The following is a 22,912-nucleotide window of genomic DNA, read 5'->3' as shown; positions in this document are numbered from 1 at the left end:
GAAACAGGAAGTGTTTCTGGACCAGTGTTGTTTACATCTAGTGAAATGGTCTATAGAGTGACGTCGTAACCCTCGTCTCCTCCACGAAGAGGTCTCCGGCTATGTTGTTATATTTACATTTTAATTCCTTACTTATTAACCCCACCCACTTTGAAGACGCTACATGATTACCTAATCCCATCCCACACCCAAACCTAAACCTACCTAGAGTCAGGATTCGGCACAACACGGCACTCCAGAGGTCACCCACTCATTCCCCTCTTCCTGAGCTCTTCTGCCCCGCCGGCTCTCCTCGCTGGTGTTCCCCTGCTCCGTCCTGGTCCTTCATCCCTCTGGTCACGGCCACTTCCCAGAGGATCTAAATATCTGCAATGTCATCAAGCCCTACCTTTAGGGCCGTCTCAATTTGATGGATCCTTGGAAGGCAGCCTTCTTTTTGAGTCTTACGTTCAGCTCACTTTGAAGGATGCATCAAGTGTATCCTTCAATCGCCCACAATCCTTTGCAAACATTCCAATTCACGAAAATAAGGACTTGACTGAAAACAAGTCGCCACTGAGCTTATCTGAGTTCATTAGGAAATTTAAGAGAAAAATGTTTTTGGAGATGAAAGCTTTCAACCCCATTCACTGTTTTGGATAGCTTACCTATTTCTTCAACAGTTTGCCTCTTTTTCCTGTGACTCCTTCGCTTGCTGGAAAATAGTTTTGTTTCCCATTGTTATCTCCTCGTTGGTTACTCAGTGTCCGTTCTCTTCTGTGAATAGACCATTTAACAGTTATAGTGCTCAGTGTTTCTTTTTTGTGTCAATTTACTCACTTAATTCTTCAATTAATACCTGCGATTTAGTTCATCTTCATGACTACATTCCTCACTGACATAGGCTAATATTAATATACACTATATATTAGAAATGAAAATATTGAGGAAGATTCCCCTCTTAAGAAAAATGTATAATTGTAAAATTGTCAGTGTGAAATAATTAGAAACATTTGCTAATTTAATTGTCTTAGCACACAATGTAACATAATTCAAAGAGTCCATCTCATGCATTATAATTAGAATAGAGTTTTTCAGATATCATCAAAACCATCTCCATCCGTATGTTCTGAAGATAAACGAAAGTGTGTCGGGGTTTGGGACGACATGAGGGTGAGTAATAATGACCGAATATCCTTCTTTTTTTGTGTGTGTGAATTACCCCTTTAAACTTAGGGGCAACGGGATATGGCAGACATGTGTGTCCCACACTGAAACCTTAACATCACCAAGGCTATAACACTGAAAATCACAAATAGAAGATGTCTTTCACAATAAAAATCACTGTGTATTTTTGGTAACACTCTAAATAAGATTAATTAGTTAATATTAGCTAATTAACTAACATTAACATTACATGCATTTGTTACTGTACTTGTTAATCTTTGTTAACGTTAGTTGTTTGTTCATAGTTCACGGTGCTTTAATGTCAAGATTTTAATAAAGTATTTATTATCGTTCATTATTAGTTCATGTTAACTAACGAACCTTATTGTAAAGTGTTACCAGATTATTATTATTTTTTTAACCAATTAAATGCATACTTGCTAAATGAAAGTATCAATTTATTTAAAAAAATAAAAAAATAAAAATCTTATCTTGTGATTGGTCCAGTCATTCCGATCCATCGCTGAGAAAAGAAACTTGTGTCACGTGACAACGCCGGTTACGTTGTTCTTCAGTCCCAACCTGGATAATCATTTAAAACTGAGTAATGTCCTGGATAATAATTATAACTATGACAGTAAACTGATGTTGCGTAGTTAAGGATTAAAACTAAGGCTAATTAATATTAGAAACATTATAACGTTACCAGACATTCTCTGATTATACCGACTAGAGACAACTTCCGGGTCACTAAACTCAAGCTTGTTGCCGTTGTATTGCGTTTCCTTGACAGACAAACACACACACACACTTGACAGTTGACACAAACATGGCAGGCAAAGCAGGGAAACAGAATCGGCCCAGAAAGGCAGTGTCGGATAAGGATGAAGAGGAGCATCCATTACAGGCGGTTCTCATAGCCGACAGCTTCAACCGCAGATTCTTCCCCATCAGCAAAGACCAGCCGCGGGTGAGCACATGTGTGTGTATGTGTGTGTGTGTGTGTGGCTCTGGGTCCAGTTCTGTTCTGCTAACTCATCACTACAATACTGCACAATCACATTATAAAAAAATAGCTAATTGGTACAAAAGTACACATTGGTACATATCGTTATCAACATGTTGCCATATTGTTTGTGGACATGCACTCTATGGTAATAGAAGGGGCTCTGATAATATTAACTTAGCTAACGTTATGTATAAAGCATAACATATTTACTTTAAATTTGATTAGGGTTTTTTTTATTAAACAACTTGTCATGTACAAAAATAATTAGCATGGAAACAACTGCATAATTCTTTGCATTAGAAACAGTATCAGTGTTTTTTGTCGATAATGTTGAAATACTCCTGAAATTTGTTTTTCATCACGTTTTAGAAATAAACTGTGAAAATTCAGATCCAAATCTTTGCCATTTACTCATTATTTTTTTGAAAATAATAGATTACAGAATAGCAACATTTTTTGTGTGTGAAATCAAGTACAATACAATCGAGTACAATATTGTTATTTCTATTTTTTTTTTTTGAGAATGTTATATTCTGTCAATTGTTTTCTATCCATTGAAAGTTTAAAAAAGTACATAAATTGTAAATGTAATCCATATGAATCAAGCTTTTCTAATCGTTCACACAGATGCGGGTGTGTTCTGAAAAAATAAGTGTGAGTTCGGTTAGAGAATGCAGTTATTTTTTCCTGCTTAATTCGGATTGTGAAAAGAGTAATCATTTAGTAACATTGAATGTATAAAGGTAAGTACACTTGGTAATCAGCCATGGTATCACCAGATGACTTTAGATTCTGAAGAGATTTCCAGACTAACTTTCCACTCTTTTGTTCTCCCATCAGGCCCTTCTGCCTCTGGCTAACGTCTCCATGATCGACTACACACTGGAGTTTCTGACATCCACAGGAGTGCAAGAGACGTTTGTCTTCTGTTGTTGGATGTCCAGCAAAATCAAGGAACACTTACAGTGAGACACTGTGACGTTGTATGTTAATATATTGGAGGAGGACTGTGATCCTGATGACTCAGAATTGGTATTTGCGGTCTTGTTTTACAGAAAGTCAAAATGGTGTCGCCCCACATCTCCCAATGTAGTCCACATCATCACCTCTGATCTGTACCGGTCCCTCGGAGATGTTTTAAGGGACGTGGACGCCAAATCTCTGGTCCGCTCTGACTTTCTGCTGGTGTATGGGGACGTGGTCTCCAACATTGATGTTTCCCAGGCTTTACAGGAACACAGGTGAGTGTCTTCTCTCCACAGGAAACAGCCCATCGTTTCGCATTTCTTTATCATTAAACCTGTTTTTTGTTGTTGTTTTTTGAAAGACAGCGGCGCAAAACGGACAAGAACGTCTCGGTGATGACCATGATCTTTAAAGAGTCCTCGCCCGGCCACAAGACCCGCTCTGAAGACGATGACATTATACTGGCCATGGACAGCAAGAGCAAGCGTATTCTCCATTACCAGAGAGCTCAGGCGCTGAAGAGACTTCAGTTCCCTATGGTGAGCGGGCTTTCCTTTAGCGCTGCGGGGAATCTCCTGGGGTCTCATTTATAAAACTGTACATATAAATGGCGTATGGCAAAAAATATTTATGAAGAGACTTATGAAACCGTGCGTACGCCAGAATTTGCGCAGAATTCACTTTATTATTTATCCCAGTCAGCGGAAGATTGCATACATGCGTCTCCACCCCGAAATAACCATATATGGAGCTTACAATGCATCTCCTCATCTGCATATCATTTACATATGCTTATTAATCCATGTGATACCATGTTTAACAGTACAAGACATTAGGAAAATGTAAGATATGGACGTGCAGTCTTGTTATATTGCTGAAAGTTATGATAAAAAGTGAATAAATCAAATCAAATCATGGTTCCTGACGCCGAATGGCGCCGCCGGTATGTGTACACTTATAGATAATAATGTGTTCGAATTTTAAATATGTGGCGCGACGTGGCGCTGAGCTTCTCGTCCGGTGTGCGACCCCCCTTAACGTTAATTTTGTGAAACTGTAGCTGTGGCTGAATACTTACACGACATGAAAAGATGTGTCAAATGTACATGATTTTTTATTTTTATAAAGTTACCAAAAAGGAGGACCAGCCACGTCAACTCCTTGCAAGAGACCTGCCCCTTCAAACCCTCTCCACCATAGCTTCGTCCAGTGACTCTTACAGTAACATCTGTGATAACTAATTTACTTTTAAACCTGACTTTCTCTTGCGGTTATTTCAGTTTAAGGAAAAACAAGCATGTAAACGCAACAGTTATAGAAATCGAACTTTACCTCATCCATGACAACTAATTTTCGATTCCTGTCTGACTGATTTATCCACGGTGGAGTTGAAAACAACAGTTCCCATCATTCCGCGTTCCTCCACGTCGTCATCAAGCAAAGCCGTTGTTGTTGTTTTGAATGTAGCCCCCTCTAGCGGCATCTAAATCTTAGGTATTGTAGCTTTAAGGCTCATCAAAGTAATAAATAAATGTTTGTTAACAAATGAATATGACATTTATAAAAATGTAGCATTGGTGTATGTTGACTCTTGTTCTTTCTTTTTTTCACCCAGAATATTTTCCATAGTGGAAGTGACGAATTTGAAATTAGGTTTGATCTTTTGGATTGTCACATTAGCATCTGTTCTCCACAGGTGAGTGTGGCTTTTTGTGTTTACAGCTCTGTCTGTTTGTTTAACTCGTAAACATATTGCTTGATGAATATCGTGTGACGTAGGTTGCGGAGCTTTTCACAGACAACTTCGACTACCAGACAAAAAACGACTTTGTCCGTGGGCTTCTAGTCAATGAAGAGGTATGAAACACACAGTCAAATGACTTGCTTATTTAAGAATTCGTGAATGATCTTATCAAGGGTTTCTTTTTCCATAGATCCTGGGAAACCAGATCCACATGCATGTCACCAAAGATGGATATGGGGCTCGTGTGTCCAACCTCCTCATGTACGACACGGTCTCTTCCGACATGATCCGACGCTGGATCTATCCCATCACACCTGAGGCCAACTTTGTGGACCAAGAAGGCCAAAGCTGTACGCACTCTCGACATAACGTGTATCGTGAGCCCGGGGTCAGCCTGGGTCACGGCAGCCAGATGGAGGAGAACGTTCTTATTGGGCGGAATACAGTGATTGGAGCAAACTGCACCATATCAAACACCGTGATTGGAGCAAACTGTGTCATCGGTACAATCTTTATAGTTTAAATGGTTGGAAATGCCTTGTGACAATGTGAAAATCTATTTGGTTGACACCCTGCTAACTGCTGTTTTGTCTACTTAGGAAACAACGTGACTCTGGAAAGAGCGTACATCTGGAATAAAGTCCACATAGCCAACGATGTGAAGGTCAAGCAGTCTGTTATCTGTGATTGTGTGGAGGTGAAACATGGAGTCGTTTTGAACGATCAGTGTGTGCTCGCCTACAACGTAAGAAACTCATTTGTTTATATACATTTAATATTCACTGCTTGCCCCACAAAAAAAGTCACTGTTTGGATTTAATAGGAAAATGCTTAAAGGGATACTCCACTTTTTTTGGAAATAGGCTCATTTTACATCTTTTTACATTTACTTCCATAGTAGGAAAAAATATATACTATGGAAGTCAATGGGACCAGAAACTGTCTGGTTACTAATCTAAATACATCTAAATATCAGAAAATCGAATGGATTCGAATACTGTAAAACCCAACTGTTTAACTCTGAGGGAGTTGTAAAATGTATCCCTTTAAAGGGCACATATCATGCTTTTAAATCATTCATTTTTACAAATCATACAGTTGGTCTATATAAAGCATAACTGCAATGCTTGGGTCTGAATTCCTCATTATTATAGCTCCACAGGCACCTATTCTACCCCTTTTCTGATGTGCGTCTGTGAGCGACCCGTTTCAAAGCGGCCCCTTTAAATACAAAGGAGATGCCTCATACCCCGCCCGCTCTCCAGGTCGACGAGTTCACGGTCGGTTCAACCATAGGGACTCAACTCCCCCGTTCGGCCATTATTGTACTTTGATTAGAGATATACAATTATATACGATACCTTCAAAGAACATTTTTATTCACACGTTAATAAAATGTCAACAACAGAAGACTTGTCCATCAAGCCTTACGTATTCGAGCCAGAGCGAGCGAGTTGATAAAGACGACGACGAACCTGCAGAACAACCTCTTCATGTATTTGTATGCGAGTTAACTTAACTGTTTTGTGTTATTAGTGAAAGTCGACTATTTCTCTTGTTAAAACAAGCACACTGACAAGATAAATGACTACGGTCTAATCTTACCACAAACAATCTGTATTGATAATATGATGCGTTTAGAAAAGCATCAGAAAACAACGCAGCTAAATGACCATTGATGAAACTCAAGAACAATAATACTGTAGACGTGTAACGTTACTTCAAAACAAAAACAAAGAAAGACAAAGGTACTGCTAAACCATGACCACCATGTGTTTTAAGAAAGTAAAGTACTTTATTTTTATTAACGATATTTACAGCTTATGGAAATGCTCTGTTCGTCGTCTCCAAAGATAGAAGGAATTTACCTCTCATTCAGACGAAGTCAATCGGCAAACCCTTCTGTATACTGGTGGAGGTTATTGAAGTGGGAATCCTTGAAGTGCTTCAGGTCACTAACGTACATCCAACAACCGAACATTTTGACTTGCCCTCTCGTAACTTCTGCATCATTGAGCTCGGACTACAAAATCGGAGTGAGAAATAATAATGGCGGATTGCTCGAAGTGTTGGGCCGGTAGCCAATGTCTTTATTTGTCAGTTCCGCTGCAAATACGGTAACGGGATAGTTCAAAAAACGTCATAGAAAACAGAAAAATCTGAACAGGTTAAAAAATATGACCAAAACAGAATATAAAGATATAAACGAAGCACCTGAAGAGAATAATTTCATCTTTTCTGTACTTATAAACACTCCAAATATACAACAAAATGCATTTAAGGGCTAAAAAAGTGGATTTTGCATGATATGTCCCCTTTAAGAGTCGAAGATTGGCTGATGATTCTAGGGATTATTATGTTTCTTCATAATCTTCATCATTAGAGCTGTGTTGGTAGTGGCTTGACTGTGTGCAACAGCTTTGAGGTCTTGTCTTCACCCCCAGACTTGAAGTGTGTTGAAGCAAGTAGTTGGTGGTGTTGTGTATCTTTACCTCATTTGTGTCGAAGTAGAGTTTCTCTCTTTAGTCTCTATTGATCACACTCTATGATTGAGACTTATAAGGCAGAAGTGAGTGTTAACTTCAATAATTATTCATTGTATGGTTTAATTCATCTGTTTTTCTCTTGGTTTACTTGAAGTTTGTTAGATAATCATTTATTTGTGGGGTGCCTTTTATTTTGAACTTGACTTTCTCTCCTGTTTATGTTATCAAAGGAGTTAGCTCATTTAGCTCTACTCTTGTTTTCCTTTCTTTTAGTTTAAGTAGTTTGGTTAATAAGGAGTTCGACTTACGTTAACAATGTAATAATTCTGGGTCCGGAGTAGGGTTGGGTATCGTTTGAATTTGAACGATTCTGATTCCGATTTCTTGTTTCGATTCCGGTTCCTAACGATTCTCGATTCCGATTCTTTTAAGAGGCAGGGTCAAAAAAGTTTAGCTAACCTTGCTAACCAACGGCCTTTCTGAAGGAAATACTCCTTCTGTAAAAATACTCCTTTTGTCACAAATTTTGCATTTTGCCGAGATTTCGTTATTTTTAGAAAAGTGAAGCCAACGTAAGCTACTCATGTTCGACTCGCGCGGTTATACCAACACTTCCGGTAGGCGCTTCTTCGTTGGTGTTGTTCAGCGGTTTCTTTTTCCGCTCGGCGGACTGTGAATATCAAAACTAGGAATCGAAATTTTAACTTTTGAACGATTCCGGGAAAAACGAAAAGTTAGTCTCGGTTCCAATCGATACTCGATTCTCGATACCCAACCCTAGTCCGGAGACGGTGTGGCTTCAGGCTGTTGCACATTCATTTCACCACCATCCATTTTTGCTGTTGTTTTCTTCATCTCAGACCAATCAGGAGATCGTAACAGTTGTGGCAACAGTTCTTCTAACCCTAACTGATGGAGTGTGTAGCTTTCGTTTATTAAACAACCATGTAGGTGCATCAATATTTGGTCCAGATCTTGTGTTGTCGAAGCAAGAGTCCAGCACTCTGTAGAGTCTCTCTCCTCCAGCGCGTCCCAAAGACTTTCAGTGAGTTTAAGATCTGGACTCAGAGGAGCAGATTCATGTGTGAAAATGATTCTTCATGCTCCTCTCAACCATTCTTTCACTGTTTGAGCCTGACGAATCTGGACATAGACATCCTGGAATATGGCCATGATGACGCAACACACTCCGTCAGTTAGGGTTAGAAGAGCTGTTTCCAAACATATAACATGCTAAAAACACAATAATCACTGAAGTAATGACCCAGTCAATCATAGACTCTTAAGCATTTGCATATTTAAATCCCAACAGCGACTTTTTTGGGTGGCCAGTGTTCATATATTTTAAATATATTTATTGAAGATAAAGGTGGTCACGTTTTTAAATGTTTTTTTTTTCTCTACACCTGACTCGATCTCAGTTTATTTTACAGAGGCTGAATATTCTCCATCTTTTGTGTATAAAATGAATCCGCTTTTTGTCACGCAGGTTGTGGTGGGTCCAGATATTACTCTTCAAGAAGGCACAGTTCTGTCCATGCACCATCCAGATGAAGAGGATGAGGAAGATGATGATGAGTTCTTGAGTGATGACCATGATGTTGGCTACAATAAAGACAAAATCAAACAGAAAGGTTCGCGCTTTTTTAATTTCCTTATGTGTACATAGTAGATAAGTTCTGTGAAATGCGGATAACTATGACTGTCGTTCACTTTGACAGTGCTGGGTGATCACTGGGATGATCGTAATTTGCAGGCTGTAGATTTTGAAAATCTGATGTGATTTTATTTGTCATATGTTACATGTATTTATTATAGCAGTAACAGTAAATTACAAGAAACTTGAACGTGCATTTTGTTAATAACACCGTTACAAAGACACATGAAAATAAAGTGTGTTCTTATTATTTTTGGGGTGAAAAAGATGTCATTCTATATTGACAAGGAACGTTAAAAATATGTTCAATGCATGACTGACATGAGAAAACTGTGTTTTGTCAGTGTTTAACCCAGCAGAGGTGGGTTCAGAGGGTAAAGGATACAGATGGAAAAGCAGCAGTCTTGATGACACCGAGGAAGATGAGCTTGCGGATGGCATCTGGGGTGAGAGTGTGAATTAGGACCATTTAAAATTTTGGGTGAACTTTCATTTCAAAAAGGGAATTATGCAGGCATTGATGGTGATGTCATGTTTCCAGGCCTAGTGTTGAATCCCGACCCAGAGAGTGACAGCGAAAGTGAGGTCAGCGAGGGATCGCATGACCTGAGAAGCCACACTGTGTCACCTGAATTGGATGATGTCACAGGTGAGAATTGTAAACGTGAAATACAACATTGTTGAATCCATATATGTTGCATTCGTATTTTCCCAGTTATAACTTTCTTTTGCCCTCAGTGTTTCAGAACGAGGTTCAGGGTACGTTACAGAGAGGCTTGGATGAGAACATAGGCTGTGACAATCTGGTTCTTGAGATTAACTCACTCAAGTAAGTTAAAGTGGCGAAGATCCAGTTATTTATTAGCTATTTGTTCACCCAAAAATGAAGAGATCAATTACTGATCGCGTGTTGTTGATCATTTCTTGATGGCACACAAGAGGAGAAAATCGGTTAAATGTCATTGTCACTTCTCAGGTATGCCTACAACATCACTCTGAAGGAAGTAATGCAGATCTTGATGAGAGTTGTGCTTGAGTTTCCTTTCCAACAGCAGGGGGCGCATATAAGCACAGCTCAGTATTCATCACACCTGCTTCCTGTGAGTATGTCATATGTTTCATATGTAGCCTACAGAGATTCAATTCAAATAAAACAAATCTTCTGACAGACCTTTTTTTCTGGCTGCATCACCCATCAGTTTAAATACTTGTGCCCAATAACATTTTACTGGAAGATGGTGTTTTAGAACAGCTATTCAATTGGCTTTATGCACAGCTGCACTACTTCCTGAACTTCAGCCAGCTCCTTGTTGAATTAATCAAGTTTGCCCAATAATGGCTGACAGGAAACAAGGAGATGGCTGAAGTTCAGGAAGTAGTGCACCTGTGCATAAAGCATCATTTCAAAGCTGTTTTTTCAATCTAGTTGCCCTCAAACCATATTCACTTTATAGCCCTTAATCCTATAATTGTGGACAAATGTGGGCACAGAGGACTCAGGTGTGATCCTAATTTTTATTTATTATAAATGTTATATCATTGTCTTCGATAAAGTTTTGTCTATCCATTTATGTTTTTTTTTTTTTATTTTGGGGCTATTTTTGAATTTATTTACTTCAAAAAGTACCATATTTTCTATGTAAATTATGCTTATTTTTATGTTTTATTTTTTAACTACATTACAATATCATTCCAATAAGTTCTCAGAGCTAAAACCTAAAGATGAAGTGACTTTGCTGTCACCTGGTGTCTTATTTTGGCTTACGTATTTTAGAATGCTCAAAATTACAGTTTTTCCCATTCATTTCTATGGGTGCCCATTTTTGACCCAAATACAAGATTAAGGAGTTTTTTTTCACCCACTTAACATTGTAGAATTGAGTAAAAAAAAAAAAAGTGTGTTCAGGAGGCAAACTTAAGAAAAACTAGCCAAGACTTGTACCACTCAGATCAAGGGAAGTATTTTTTAAAAATAAATCAAAACTATTTTGCCCACATTTGTCCAGAATACGGTTTTAGGGTTAAATAAACCTGATACCTTTGTGTGCAATGCCTGACACGCTTTAGTTACACAAATGATCAGCCATTTACAGACAGAAATGTATATTGTGACCACAAATTATGAATTTGTTTTCATTAAATCTTGTCCACGCATTAAGAATTCCTTCTCGTTTTTGTTCAGTTCTTGTGTTTGTTAAATCGTGACTTTAAATTAGGAATTTATTTTGGTTGAATCGTAAATGTTTCATTAAATCATGGCCTTGAATTAGGAATGTGTTCTTGTTTTTGTAAAATCGTAGCCACAAATTAAGAATTATTTTTGTTAAATCTTGGCCATGGGTTAAGAATTTGTTCCCATGTCTTAATTTGTTCCCTCATTTTACTACGTCGTGGCCCCGTTGGACTAATTAGTAAAACGTGCATGATTTGTGGGGACAAATTGTTAATTTGTGGCCACGGTGTGCATTTTTACGTTACTGCCCTTGATATTTTAATAATAATTGTTTTAATGTTAAATAATATAGTTTGTGTGAAAGGCATGGCACGTCATATTCTTAGGTAAGAATTAGTTTGGGGGTGCTTTCACCACAAGCCCGTTGATATCCAATCTAGATCTGCACTGATCTCAGACATGTGTTCTCTGCAATCCAATTCATGGAAAACTTTAATCTTAAATCGGATGCTTCTGTTTTTTTTCCTCACAGTTGTTAAAGAAGTGGGCGCCAGTCTTCAAGAACTATGTGAAGAGAGCTCAAGACCAGATGGACTGCCTGACTTCCATGGAGGAGGTTTTCCTTGAATGCGACACTCATTGGGCAGTTCTGGTCAAAGTGAGCCGCCTCTCTTTCTGCAGTCGACCACAACACCAGTTCTGTCTGTTGCTGGCTGATTGTGTGTGTGTAATGCCTGTCCTCTCCAGGTGCTGATGAGCATGTACCAGCTGGAGATCTTGGAGGAGGACGTCATCATGCGCTGGTTCACTCAGGGTGCCGCCACAGAGAAGAGCCAACAGCTCCGCCAGAATCAAGGGGTGCGATTCTCAAAGCTTGATCTGCTGTGAAATCAAACTGATAGCTGTACATTGATTTGTAAAAATCTGTGTGCATGAACGCAATCCAGAGCCAGAGTGACTGAAAATGCAATCCCAGTATCAGGCCCTGGTAATATTAGTGGGATGGGACTAAGCTGAGGCAGTGGAGCTTCTTATGGCGAATCGTTGTCTTTATGGGTTACACTTAATGGTTCATTAGCTAATGTAGTCATAATGTAATTATTATATTAACTAATGAACCTTATTGTAAAGTGAGACCATCAATGACGTGTGAATGAAAGCATGGGAAAGTGTGAATGATCAAAATCAGTGTTTCTGGTAATCTGTGTTAATCTGTTTGTCTCGTCTCTCCACAGCTCTTGAAGTTCATTCAGTGGCTCGAGGAGGCCGAGGAGTCTTCAGAGGAAGATGAATGAACATAAACCATCACAAGTGTGACTCGTACATTTTACAAACCTACACACCATGGTATCTTCTCCATGTGATGACTTGTTTTGCTGCCAAAAGTGAAAATTTAAATACTCATTTCCTCCTTCTTCGGAAGGTATTTTTAAGAACAAACTCATTGGACCTCATTGTCCACAACAGAATTCTAGTGATTAAAGTCAACATGATCACCCGTGAGTTGTGAATAGCTTTTAATATCGGTGACACAGTCAAACACAAGGTATCTGAAATATTGGATTCATATAAAAAGAGAAACGCTGATTTAAGGATAGTTTGAATCACTTGAAAAACCCTGAAATAAAATCAAAGACTGTAGCATGATTTTGACGCATAACGCAGTGCGCTAGTTCTTTTTATCCTTAAGACTGCTATGGATAAACCCCGCTAATAATGTAGAGCCCGTTATTCCAAACAGAGCCGTGAGCCCTTTCCACATGCTGGCGCTGTTCTCGTGTCTCTGCATGAAGCTCCTGTGATCTCCAGGGATCAGGACAAAGCTGCGTCCATCTCTGGGTGTCTGCAACCTCATGATCTTATCCTGCTCCAGCACGAGCTCCCCGAACCCCGTGAGGCACGCCCCCACACGCAGCAGCTCCTCGCGCTCCTCTTGGGCCACAGGCTTCTCTCCGCTCAGTTCATGCAGGACCACGTCCACCAGCCCCTCTTTGGCGGTCCTGAGGCGCTTGTGCACCTGCTCCAGGTAATCGCCGGACGCCTCCAGAGGCGAGTCCACGCGCACCGAAACCTCACTGGCGTAGGACCCGGGCTGGATCAGGCAGAAGGGCACCGTGTTGGTGCTCTGCTTCTTGTTCAATTTTTTGGGGACCCTGTGCGGAAGACAATGAAGCAATACTGTGTTTCAGCTACAGGTCTTCGCACACAGTCTGAAATTTTCGCACGTTAAAAAATAAATGCAACCTCCGTCAAAAAAAAATCCAGATCGGGTTTGATTGGCTGTGTCTTTCGCATCCGTAGGAAGCATTTTGAGAGGTGTTTTGACACCCAATGATGAATACGAAAAAACGCATTACGAAACTTTAGGACTCTGTGTGCAAAGGCCTTAAAGGGTTAGTTCACCCAAAAATGAAAATTCTGTCAGTATTTACTCACCCTCATGTTGTTCCAACCCCGTAAGACCTTCGTTCATCTTCGGAACACAAATTAAGATATTTAAGATATTAAGATCACTCCTGCATACAGTCCATAGGCTTCTTGAGGGACTGGCTCTTGCTGTCCCCGAAAAGTCATTAAAGACATCGTTAAAATAGTCCAAGTGACTACAGGGGCTCAATCTTAAGTTTATCAAACGACGAGAACACTTTTGTGCGCAAAAAAACAACAAAAATAACGACTTTATTTCAACTATTCACTTCCTTCTCCATGGGCCTGTAGTCAGTTAACGTAGTGTGATTGCGTAGAGCTACGTCACACGTAGGCTCACTATTGGCCGACGCTGGTCATGTGTGTGTGATGCGTGTGACGTACAATAACAGAAGCTTACGCTATTAAACTAGTAACCTGACTCGCGCAGAAACGAATAGTTGAAATAAAGTCGTTATTTTTGTTGTTTTTTTGCGCACAAAAGTGTTCTCGTCGTTTGATAAACTTAAGATTGAGCCCCTGTAGTCACTTGGACTATTTTAACAGTGTCTTTAATGACTTTTCGAGGACAGCAAGAGCCAGTCCCTCAAGAAGCCTATGGACTAGTATGCAGGAGTGATCTTAATATCTTAAATATCTTAATTTGTGTTCCGAAGATGAACGAAGGTCTTACGGGGTTGGAACAACATGAGGGTGAGTAAATACTGACAGAATTTTCATTTTTGGGTGAACTAACCCTTTAAAGGAGTTCACTTTTTAAAAAACTTTTGCTGATAATTTACTCACCCCCATGTCATCCAAGATATCTGTGTTATTCTTTCTTCAGTCGAAAAGAAATTAAGGTTTTAGATGTAAACATTTCAGGATTTTATAATGGACTTCAGTGGGAACCAAACGGTTCAAGATCCAAAAGACAGTTTCAGTGCAGCTTCAAAGGGCTTTAAACGATTCCAGGCGATAAACAAGGTCTTATCAAGCGAAACGAACGCTCATTTAAAAAAACCAACAAAGTTTAAGTTTTATAAGCTCAAATGCTCGCCTTGCTCTGTTCTGTGATGCACGTTCGTGACTCTCCTGTTTAAACCATAGGGTTCAAACTCGTTCATCAAAATGAACAAATCTTTTCCCGAGTCAACTCGTTCATTTCGTTCGTTGAATGAACGTGAAAAAAGATTTGTTCATTTTGATGAACGAGTTCAAACAGGAGAGTCACAAACAAGTTTTTTTAAAAGTGAACTGCTGCTTTAGCAGTTACAGTATGAAGAGTAGTCACATTTGAAGCGGATCAAAAAACTTCATCAGAGATGTCCTAAGACAAGAATGGGTATTGTTCAAAATTCATGTATGACTTTGATGAAAGGTTGACTCGTGCATATGTCACTTTATAACGTGCCTTATAGCCTTGCTTCAGCTTGGCTTCTCATATTGCTTAAAGGATTAGTTCACTTCAGAATTAAAATTTACTCATCCACATGTCATCCAAGATGTTTATGTCTTTCTTTCCTCAGTCAAAAAGAAATGAAGGATTTTGAGGTAAACATTGCAGGATTTTCCATATAGTGACCCTTCAATGGGGTCCAACAGGTCCAAATGTGAGTTTCAGTGCAGCTTCAAAATCTCGACACAATCCCAGCCGAGTCTAATCTAGACAAACCAGCTCTCATTTTCTAAAAAATAAACATTTATATACTTATTTAACCACAAATGCTCTTCGTGCACACATTATGTAATCATGTTGAAAGGTCAGGTGGTAACGTGACGTAGGCGGAAGAAGTAGAATAGGGCGAAAAAATCCCAACTCATTTTCTCCTCCAACTTTAAAATCGTCCGCCATCGGGTTTTTTTTTACCTTCTATTTATTTATTTTGTTAATGCCGTTTAACTTAGTCTTTGCACATTTGCTTTGTAAACACTAGGTCGGTACTTCCACCTACAAGACGCGTGACTTTTCAACGTGATTGCCTAATGTGTGGTGCATCGCAGCTTGTGCAAGACAAGCATTTGTGGTTAACAATTATATAAATGTTTATTTTTTAGAAAATGGCCGCTGGTTTGTCTAGATAAAACTCTTATTCCTCGGCTGGGATCGTGCCGAGACTTTAAAGCTGCACTGAAACTCACTTAAGTCCACTATATGGAGACAAATCCTGAAATGTTTTCCTCAAAAACCTTCATTTCTTTTCGACTGAAGAAAGAAAGACGTATGACATGGGGGTGAGTAAACTATCAGGAAATTTTAATTCTGAAGTGAACTAAAGAAGCTAAATGATTGGCAGTGGAGCATTTACCATGACTTGAGAACAGAGTTCCAGTGCTTCCAGTGCTCCTGCACGGTTATCTTCTGAACGACACCGTAACACTGCGGCACGTTCCTGCTGGAAATGGGCTCTCCGATGGCCTGCACCAGTCCTGCGATGGAGGCAAAAGAAAGATGCATAAACTAAGACTTTTCAAGTATGAGGAGGTGTTTAATATTTTATCTACCTTCTACAGCAACATAATTAAGTCTCTTGTTGGACGATGCGTTCAGAATCCTGAGCAGGTGATGGTCTGCTTGAAAGTTTGGGATCTCCTGCAAAGGGGAGGAAACAGGCCAATGTTTGGACGAGTTAGCATTTATAAAAAAAAATATTACAGTTTAGCTGACTCATTCTGTTCCACTTTCAGCCAGCGTGACTTGTGGTAAACTGAGAATAAGCATCTTCATCAAAGACTCAACGATGATACTTTATGAATCAGGGGTTTTTGGGTTCTTATCTACAAGCGCCTTCAGTACAACTGTGTTTAATAGTTCTGTTACTTAGGGGATATCATTACCTTCAGCTTCTGTATTTCTTGTCTTTTTTCGGCGTAGAGTTTATAAAACAGTCCTGAGAAGGCAAAGCAGGATCCTGCACATATGACGGTCAGTGGGTTAAGGAGAGGATCGCTCATTTCTGCTCTGGAGAAAGACAGACGAGCTTGTCACAAATGTTTAGTTGTAAAACGCAGTAAACATGGTGATCCATCCCTTATGAAAATTAACCATGGTTTACTGCAAATGAAACCAAATGGTTATTATTATTATAGTTATATTATGGTAACCATTACACTAACCATACCTTAAAACTGTGTTTATACAAAAGATAATTAATCCACCAATAAACAAGCTTTCCACACGTTTGTTATAATAAAACTATGGTTCGGTTTTTTCGTACTTTTCCGCACAATCAGCAATGTGGCTTGTGATCTTTTTAAAATGATTATACATAGGCACAATTAAGTAGAGTTTTTAATGGTTATTTAAAGCTGTAAGTTAGAGCAAACAAGGAAATAAATCCACTTTCTGTCCAACCAGCAGTTGTTTTCGGTATTCAGGTAGAATTTAGTTTTGTTTTCGGTTCATTTCACGGGATGTTTGTGATCCACCTTGTTCACAGCAACAACAGAATATAAATCACAATTTATAGTGACTTAATGTCTTGACGTCTCACTGAAACGATACATTAATAAACAAACGTGACATAATAGGTAAAACAACATACGAGCAGACAAATGAACCTCAGCAAAGTAAAACATGTCAGATCGCTTACGATGAGGCAGGAAATAATTATTCAAACTTGTATGAGCACTAGTTAGATTACACTACATGTATACGATGTATTATATTTACTGCGATCTTGAGAATTTGATCGTTGAATGGGTTTCTCCATTTTAATTCTCCTCCTCACCCGAAGTTTATTATACAAACATCCAATGCGTCGTCATCTGAGGTGCACTTGTTAACGTGTGTGTACAGAGGAGGAAGACTGTGAAAAAGACAAAACACTCCCACTGAAACACAAACCAATCGGAGGCGAGCTTCCCGATCCCTCCCGACCCTTCGCTTCTCTCTACAGCCACAGTCACAGACCGGAAGAGCTTGTTCACCGTCATTTTTTTATTTTATTAGAGTATCTATTTTCACGTAACGTTAGCCTGGTTCAACCAGACTCTAGTACATTTCATTTGAAATTGAGCGGAAGTGCGTAGGAGGGCGCAGCCAGGCTAATTTTCACGTGGATTTTGTTTGGACTGACAAACTTACAATATAATTTAACGATACTATTTGTGAATAGGTCTGCTCTCAAGCCAATTTCATCATGATATTCCTGTACAAAGACTTCATCCTTGAAAATTAAATCTATTAATATTAGGGCTACTTTCTACTTTGACAAATTAAAAAAGGTTATAGTTTATAAATAATAGCTTCATAAGTAATAAATACAAAACGTGACTTTAAACTTAGCCCGTTTAAAAAATCCAATTAAAAACAAAAATAACTGAAATGACTACAGAAATAAACAAGAAAAGAAAACTACGCTTCAATAGTGAAATGAGAAAGATGTGATATTAAGTATTTTTAGCAGATAATTAAAGGTGCTCTAAGCGATGTCGGGTGACGTGACTTCAAGCAAAACAGAGGCTGGATACGCCTTATTCACGGCAGCGCCATCTTTGATTTTTAAATGAAAGCAAGGCTGTGAGGGATAGACATGCATCTCTTCAATGGGCTGTACTGTTATTTAATGTGTTTTCGGATTGTTCTGCTTATGAATCACTGGAAAAATATCTTTTGAAGAAATTTCAGTTGACAAAAAACTCAAGACAATGTAAGCTGTGGGAAATTGTAAGTAATCTAGCAGCTTTATTCAGCTTTTTACAGCGGATGCCATTGGAAACACGGTGAGTCTATCCCTCACAGCCTCACTTTCATACCTGTCATGGCGCTGCCTCCCTCCTCCTCATCCGCGCACTGACCCCGTCAAACCCCACCCCCAGGGCCTTCTTGTCAGTTATTGGCTGGAACAGTTTGTTAAGTTTCGTGAAGCAGGTTGCCACAGTTTGTTTTTGTTGCCATTTGTGTAGCATGGGTTGTCTGAGTTTTTTTACAGTGTGTTTAGTGACGCCACAAAGTGACGCCAAAATGAATGGGAGTCAATGGAATGCTAACAACAGGTGAAGGCTGGCCAATGGCAGCCCCCAGGCAGACTTCAGTTTCCGGCTGGTGCATTAGCCCCTTTGCACGGTACAGATCCACTTTTGTAACACTACTGCCGCGTGGTGTCACAACGCCTGATTTGTACGTTGATGAGCGTTCCTTAAGTTTACCGCTATGGGCATGGTAGGCATTTGTAGGACGTCTAGAACAAACTGGACCCACCAGAGTCTCCATGTGCTCTACTTTTATTGGATGGACCCGTTGCGTTCAACAGATTAATTTGCATAAAGATGAGCATCGGCCAACTTTTTTGACGAGCAGCAGTTTTCCAAATGCAGCGCCGCCTTCCCGGGATGCTTTGCGGGCGCGTTAAAGTTGCTTAACGTCACGCATAAGATTAAAATGGAGCGCGGCAGAAGTGTCGCGCGGACAAATGGATCCACACCGTCAGAATCTTGGACTGAAACAGAGCGCAGCCAACAAAAACTTCGAGATACAAAACACGGCAGCGCACGCAGTGTCTTGGTTCCTCCTCTCAGGGAACCGAGGTTATGCTAGGCAACCGGAGACGTTCCCTTTCTAGTCGGTCTCTCGACACTACATCACTGTCAGGTGGCATTACGGGGACCTATAAAGTTCCACCGTGTTGATAGCGAAGGTCCAGATCGGCAGCAAGCACGCAGTTGACCTAGCTAAAATAACTCATAAAGAATTCCGTAGTGATAACAACTGTGAGCAAATGCAGTTAGATCAGAAAAGCCAGTTGCACTGAAGGATACTGGGCAACATAATCATATATCAGTATGCACATGAGCACAGCGTCAGCAGGCGTAGTGACGACAGCTAGTCCCACGTAGCTAGTCAATACTAAGACTAGGAGATAAGTGAGGTTAATCACCCGCAAGATTTCATAAGGCTTCAGTAGTTTCGGAGAAGTAGGGATAACCCTGTAGCGCCACCCAACAGTGACACATTGTTAAGAGACCAACACGAAAGGGAACTAAACCTATATATATAAGAAAGAAAAGTAAATAACTTTAGCAAAACAATTCCACGACAGGAGAAAGCTAGGTATTAGATAAGAGAAAACCCAGGCTAAATAATAAAATCAAAGAGAAAATCAAAGTAACAGTAACCAAATCTATTAATATGAAAGACAAAACCAAGAAAACAATGTAATAGTTAAAGTATAACAAGACATCTAAAGAAAGATAAATAGAAAAGAGAAGTTAGACTAATGATTCTGAGCAGAACCAGAAAATATGAACATATCACACCAGTCCTCAGGTCTTTACATTGGCTCCCAGTTACATTTAGGGTTGATTGTTATTAGAATTGATTACTAGGTTTGAGTATTATTACTGGTATATAAATCATTCAATGGCATAGGACCTCAATACATTGCAGATATTCTCACTGACTATAAACCCAACAGATCACTCAGATCACTAGAAATACCAAGGGTTCACTCTAAGCATGGAGAGTCTGCTTTTAGCGATTGTAGCAAATTAGCTCTATGAAATATTAATAATCAATCATAACTTGTTACAATTGATTAGGAATATTCGAATCAGTTAACTGGGCTAACTTAATGTAGCTACATTAACATTAAAACCAATTACTCGGTTCATCCCGTGAACACTCAATATTGGTTATTGATTCATTAATAGAAATGTACATTTCTGGGGCATGGGAAATGTCTTTTTTACTAAGTACTGTACTACTAAGAGCAAGTAGTCAAGATCTAGGATTAGTGACTCCGGATATGAGCTTGAGACACGGACAACTTTACGTGTGATATGAACAAGACTTTATTAACTAGACTAAACATTAAACTGCTCTAACATACACATACATACATACATACATACAGTTTCCCAAGGGAAAGAGAGCTGAAGCAGAATACAGGAAAGCAAGAAGTTATAGCATTGTTTGATGTTTAGCAAATCAACAGCCTGAGAAAACCATTAGTTTAGTTCTAACACGCCCTTCTTGAAAAGAGGTAAGGATACTTAATGTATCAAATAATGAGACTAAGTTTGATGCTTGCATGTATCGTCCATTTGCATTAAACTGTCCTGGTGCAATTTGTTGAGGCTCCAGTTGATCTTTGCTGATGGGGTCTTGAGAGAGAATCACGGAGTCAGCGGATATTTGGTGAATGGAAAGACAAGGCCGCAGCCTGGCACAAGCTTGGGTTCCTTGGGGGACTTCTAGTTCAGCCTCATCTTCACGTTAGGACTTCTCAACAAGGACCAAGAGAGTCAGAGAGCAAGAGGACTAGAGAGGACAAGCGAAGAGCTAAGAGGACAAGAGAGCTAATCTTGATGATCAGTGATTGGTGTAAAAAGGCCACATCCTCTGGAGGTGCATGAGCCAATGCGAAGCAGCCCCTTTGGAGGGAGTTTTTACAACTCTAGCAGGGCATTTGAATGTTTAATTTCATGGGGTGTTTATGAAAAGAATCTACAAGATTCTTATAATACCAATGCGTCATAAAGATAGCAAAATGTAATGTAAATTAACAAATGGGGGACAAAGATTGGAGTTTATAGAGACTAAACATGCTACACATATAATTTAGTGTTAAAGGGATACTCCACGCAACAATGAAAATTCTGTCATCATTTACTCACCCTCGAGTTGTTGCAAACCTGTATGAGTTTCTTTCTTCTGCTGAACGCAAAGGAAGATATTTTGAGGAATGATTGGAACCAAACCATTGTGGGGCACCATTGACACCATTGATATATATATGTGTGTGTGTGTGTGTGTGTGTGTGTGTGTGTGTGTGTGTGTGTGTGTGTGTGTGTGTGTGTGTGTGTGTGTGTGCAAATCTTGTAAGTGAGAAAGCCTCCCCAAAAACATGTTTTTATACATGTCTCCTTGCTCATATATATATATATATATATACACTCTAAAAAATGCTGGGTTGTTTTAACCCAATTTTGGGTCAAATATGGACAAACCCAAAATGCTGGGTTAAAAATGTAATGTAAAAATTTAACCCAACGGCTGGGTTAGTCCATATTTGACCCAAAGTTGGGTTAAAACAACCCAGCATTTTTTAGAGTGTATATATATATATATTAGGTAATTAATAAACTTATTCTAAAGTGTTAGCGTTTATAACCTCTCAAGTTATGAGCTCGCACTATATATATATATACATAAGTGTGTGTGTGTGTGTGTGTGTGTGCAAATCTTGTGAGTGAGAAGATTGTAGAGTTTATTGGCTTTTCATTAGTAACTGAAGAATCATGTGAACAAACTAGTAATGACTTGTTACCTCATACTTCTGTGGAACTCACTAAATTATTTGGATCCGTATTCTGAAGTGAAGATCATGGGAACTAACTCGTGTGGTAGTTCAAGTGTTACTACATACTTCTAAAGAAATTTTCTAAAAGTATACTAAAGTTCACCAAACATCTCAAACGCTTGAAATGACTTTAGTATTTGGTTGCACAAATCATGACTAGATCATGAAGTAATACTTGAATCATTACCAGCTAGTTCCCATGATCTTCACTATATAATACGGATCCAAATAATTAATCATTCCCAAAGAAATATAAAGTACCACTTTAATCTCTGCACAATTACATACTAATTAATTAATCAGTTTCTTTTTAGTTAATAGATGTTATAGGTTATTAATAAACTTTTTCAGTAGTTCTCTGGGAAGCATTCAAAAAAATAGTACTTATTGATTAGTTAATAATGAAGTACCACTTTCATCTGTGCGCTATTACTTACTAGTTCGTTAATCAGAGTTTCTTTACTAGATTGTTAATATTGTGTTACTCATTGGTAGTAATTCATTAACGAAGTAACTGTATTCTAAAGTGTTACCGAATCCGTGAGCAAAGTCATAATGAAGCTCGATATATTAATTACTATGGGGAACTGGGGTGGGATTAAATAATTTGTCTTCTTCCCACTCCTTTTCAGATTTCGATTGTCACAGTCTAATACTGCTTTTTTGTTGTTGTTGTTTTTTTGTTGTTTTTTGCACTTAACAATATTTGTTTGTCTTGTACTTCTGTGCCATTGCCTGAAATAAATCAGGACGAAGACAGTCAAATATTTTCCAAAAAATTAGAGAGTATTATTAATGATTTCAGTTGTAAACTTAATCCTAAAAAACAAAAATATACTGTCCCTTGGATTAATTTAGATATCTTAAAATTAATGAAAAAACGGGATCTTGCTTTAAAAACAGCAAACAGATCAAAGTTTAGTCATGATAGACAACATTTTGCTATGTTACGGAACAAGGTGGTAAAGTCGTTGAGAAAAGCAAAGGCTGATTTTTTCCTGAGGATAATTAATGAGGCTAGA

General features: G+C 38.9%; 2 protein-coding genes across 4 annotated transcripts; one reads left to right on the top strand and one right to left on the bottom strand.

The window, feature by feature from the left end:
* Positions 1 to 1,684: 1,684 nt before the first annotated feature.
* Positions 1,685 to 12,679, top strand: eif2b5 (eukaryotic translation initiation factor 2B subunit epsilon). Its single transcript, XM_039657320.2, has 16 exons — positions 1,685 to 2,116; positions 2,996 to 3,120; positions 3,211 to 3,396; positions 3,483 to 3,660; positions 4,737 to 4,817; positions 4,901 to 4,978; positions 5,056 to 5,368; positions 5,465 to 5,610; positions 8,841 to 8,985; positions 9,353 to 9,454; positions 9,550 to 9,657; positions 9,747 to 9,837; positions 9,985 to 10,108; positions 11,714 to 11,839; positions 11,929 to 12,039; positions 12,417 to 12,679. The coding sequence occupies exons 1-16, from the start codon at positions 1,976 to 1,978 to the stop codon at positions 12,474 to 12,476; spliced, it is 2,115 nt and encodes a 704-aa protein (XP_039513254.2). The 5' UTR covers positions 1,685 to 1,975; the 3' UTR covers positions 12,477 to 12,679.
* Positions 12,680 to 12,681: 2 nt separating this feature from the next.
* Positions 12,682 to 17,454, bottom strand: mul3 (mitochondrial E3 ubiquitin protein ligase 3). Of its 3 annotated transcripts, none has more exons than XM_039657333.2 (5): positions 17,319 to 17,454; positions 16,426 to 16,544; positions 16,093 to 16,180; positions 15,897 to 16,017; positions 12,682 to 13,334 (listed from the first exon to the last, which is right to left on the bottom strand). In XM_039657333.2, exons 2-5 carry the CDS (start codon positions 16,540 to 16,542, stop codon positions 12,851 to 12,853), a joined length of 810 nt encoding a protein of 269 aa, XP_039513267.2. In that variant the 5' UTR covers positions 16,543 to 16,544; positions 17,319 to 17,454; the 3' UTR covers positions 12,682 to 12,850. The 3 variants fall into 3 exon arrangements, with proteins under 3 accessions (XP_039513267.2, XP_039513269.2, XP_039513268.2); XM_039657335.2 differs by having other exon boundaries at positions 16,426 to 16,549; positions 17,319 to 17,432; XM_039657334.2 differs by having other exon boundaries at positions 16,426 to 16,549; positions 17,261 to 17,379.
* Positions 17,455 to 22,912: the final 5,458 nt, after the last annotated feature.

Source organism: Pimephales promelas, chromosome 5 (genome assembly GCF_988280905.1).
Source record: "Pimephales promelas chromosome 5, fPimPro1.hap1.1, whole genome shotgun sequence".
In the NCBI taxonomy this organism is placed as follows: domain Eukaryota; kingdom Metazoa; phylum Chordata; class Actinopteri; order Cypriniformes; family Leuciscidae; genus Pimephales; species Pimephales promelas.
The sequence above is the reverse complement of the archived record's forward strand: the minus strand, read 5'-3'. Positions and strand labels throughout refer to the sequence as shown.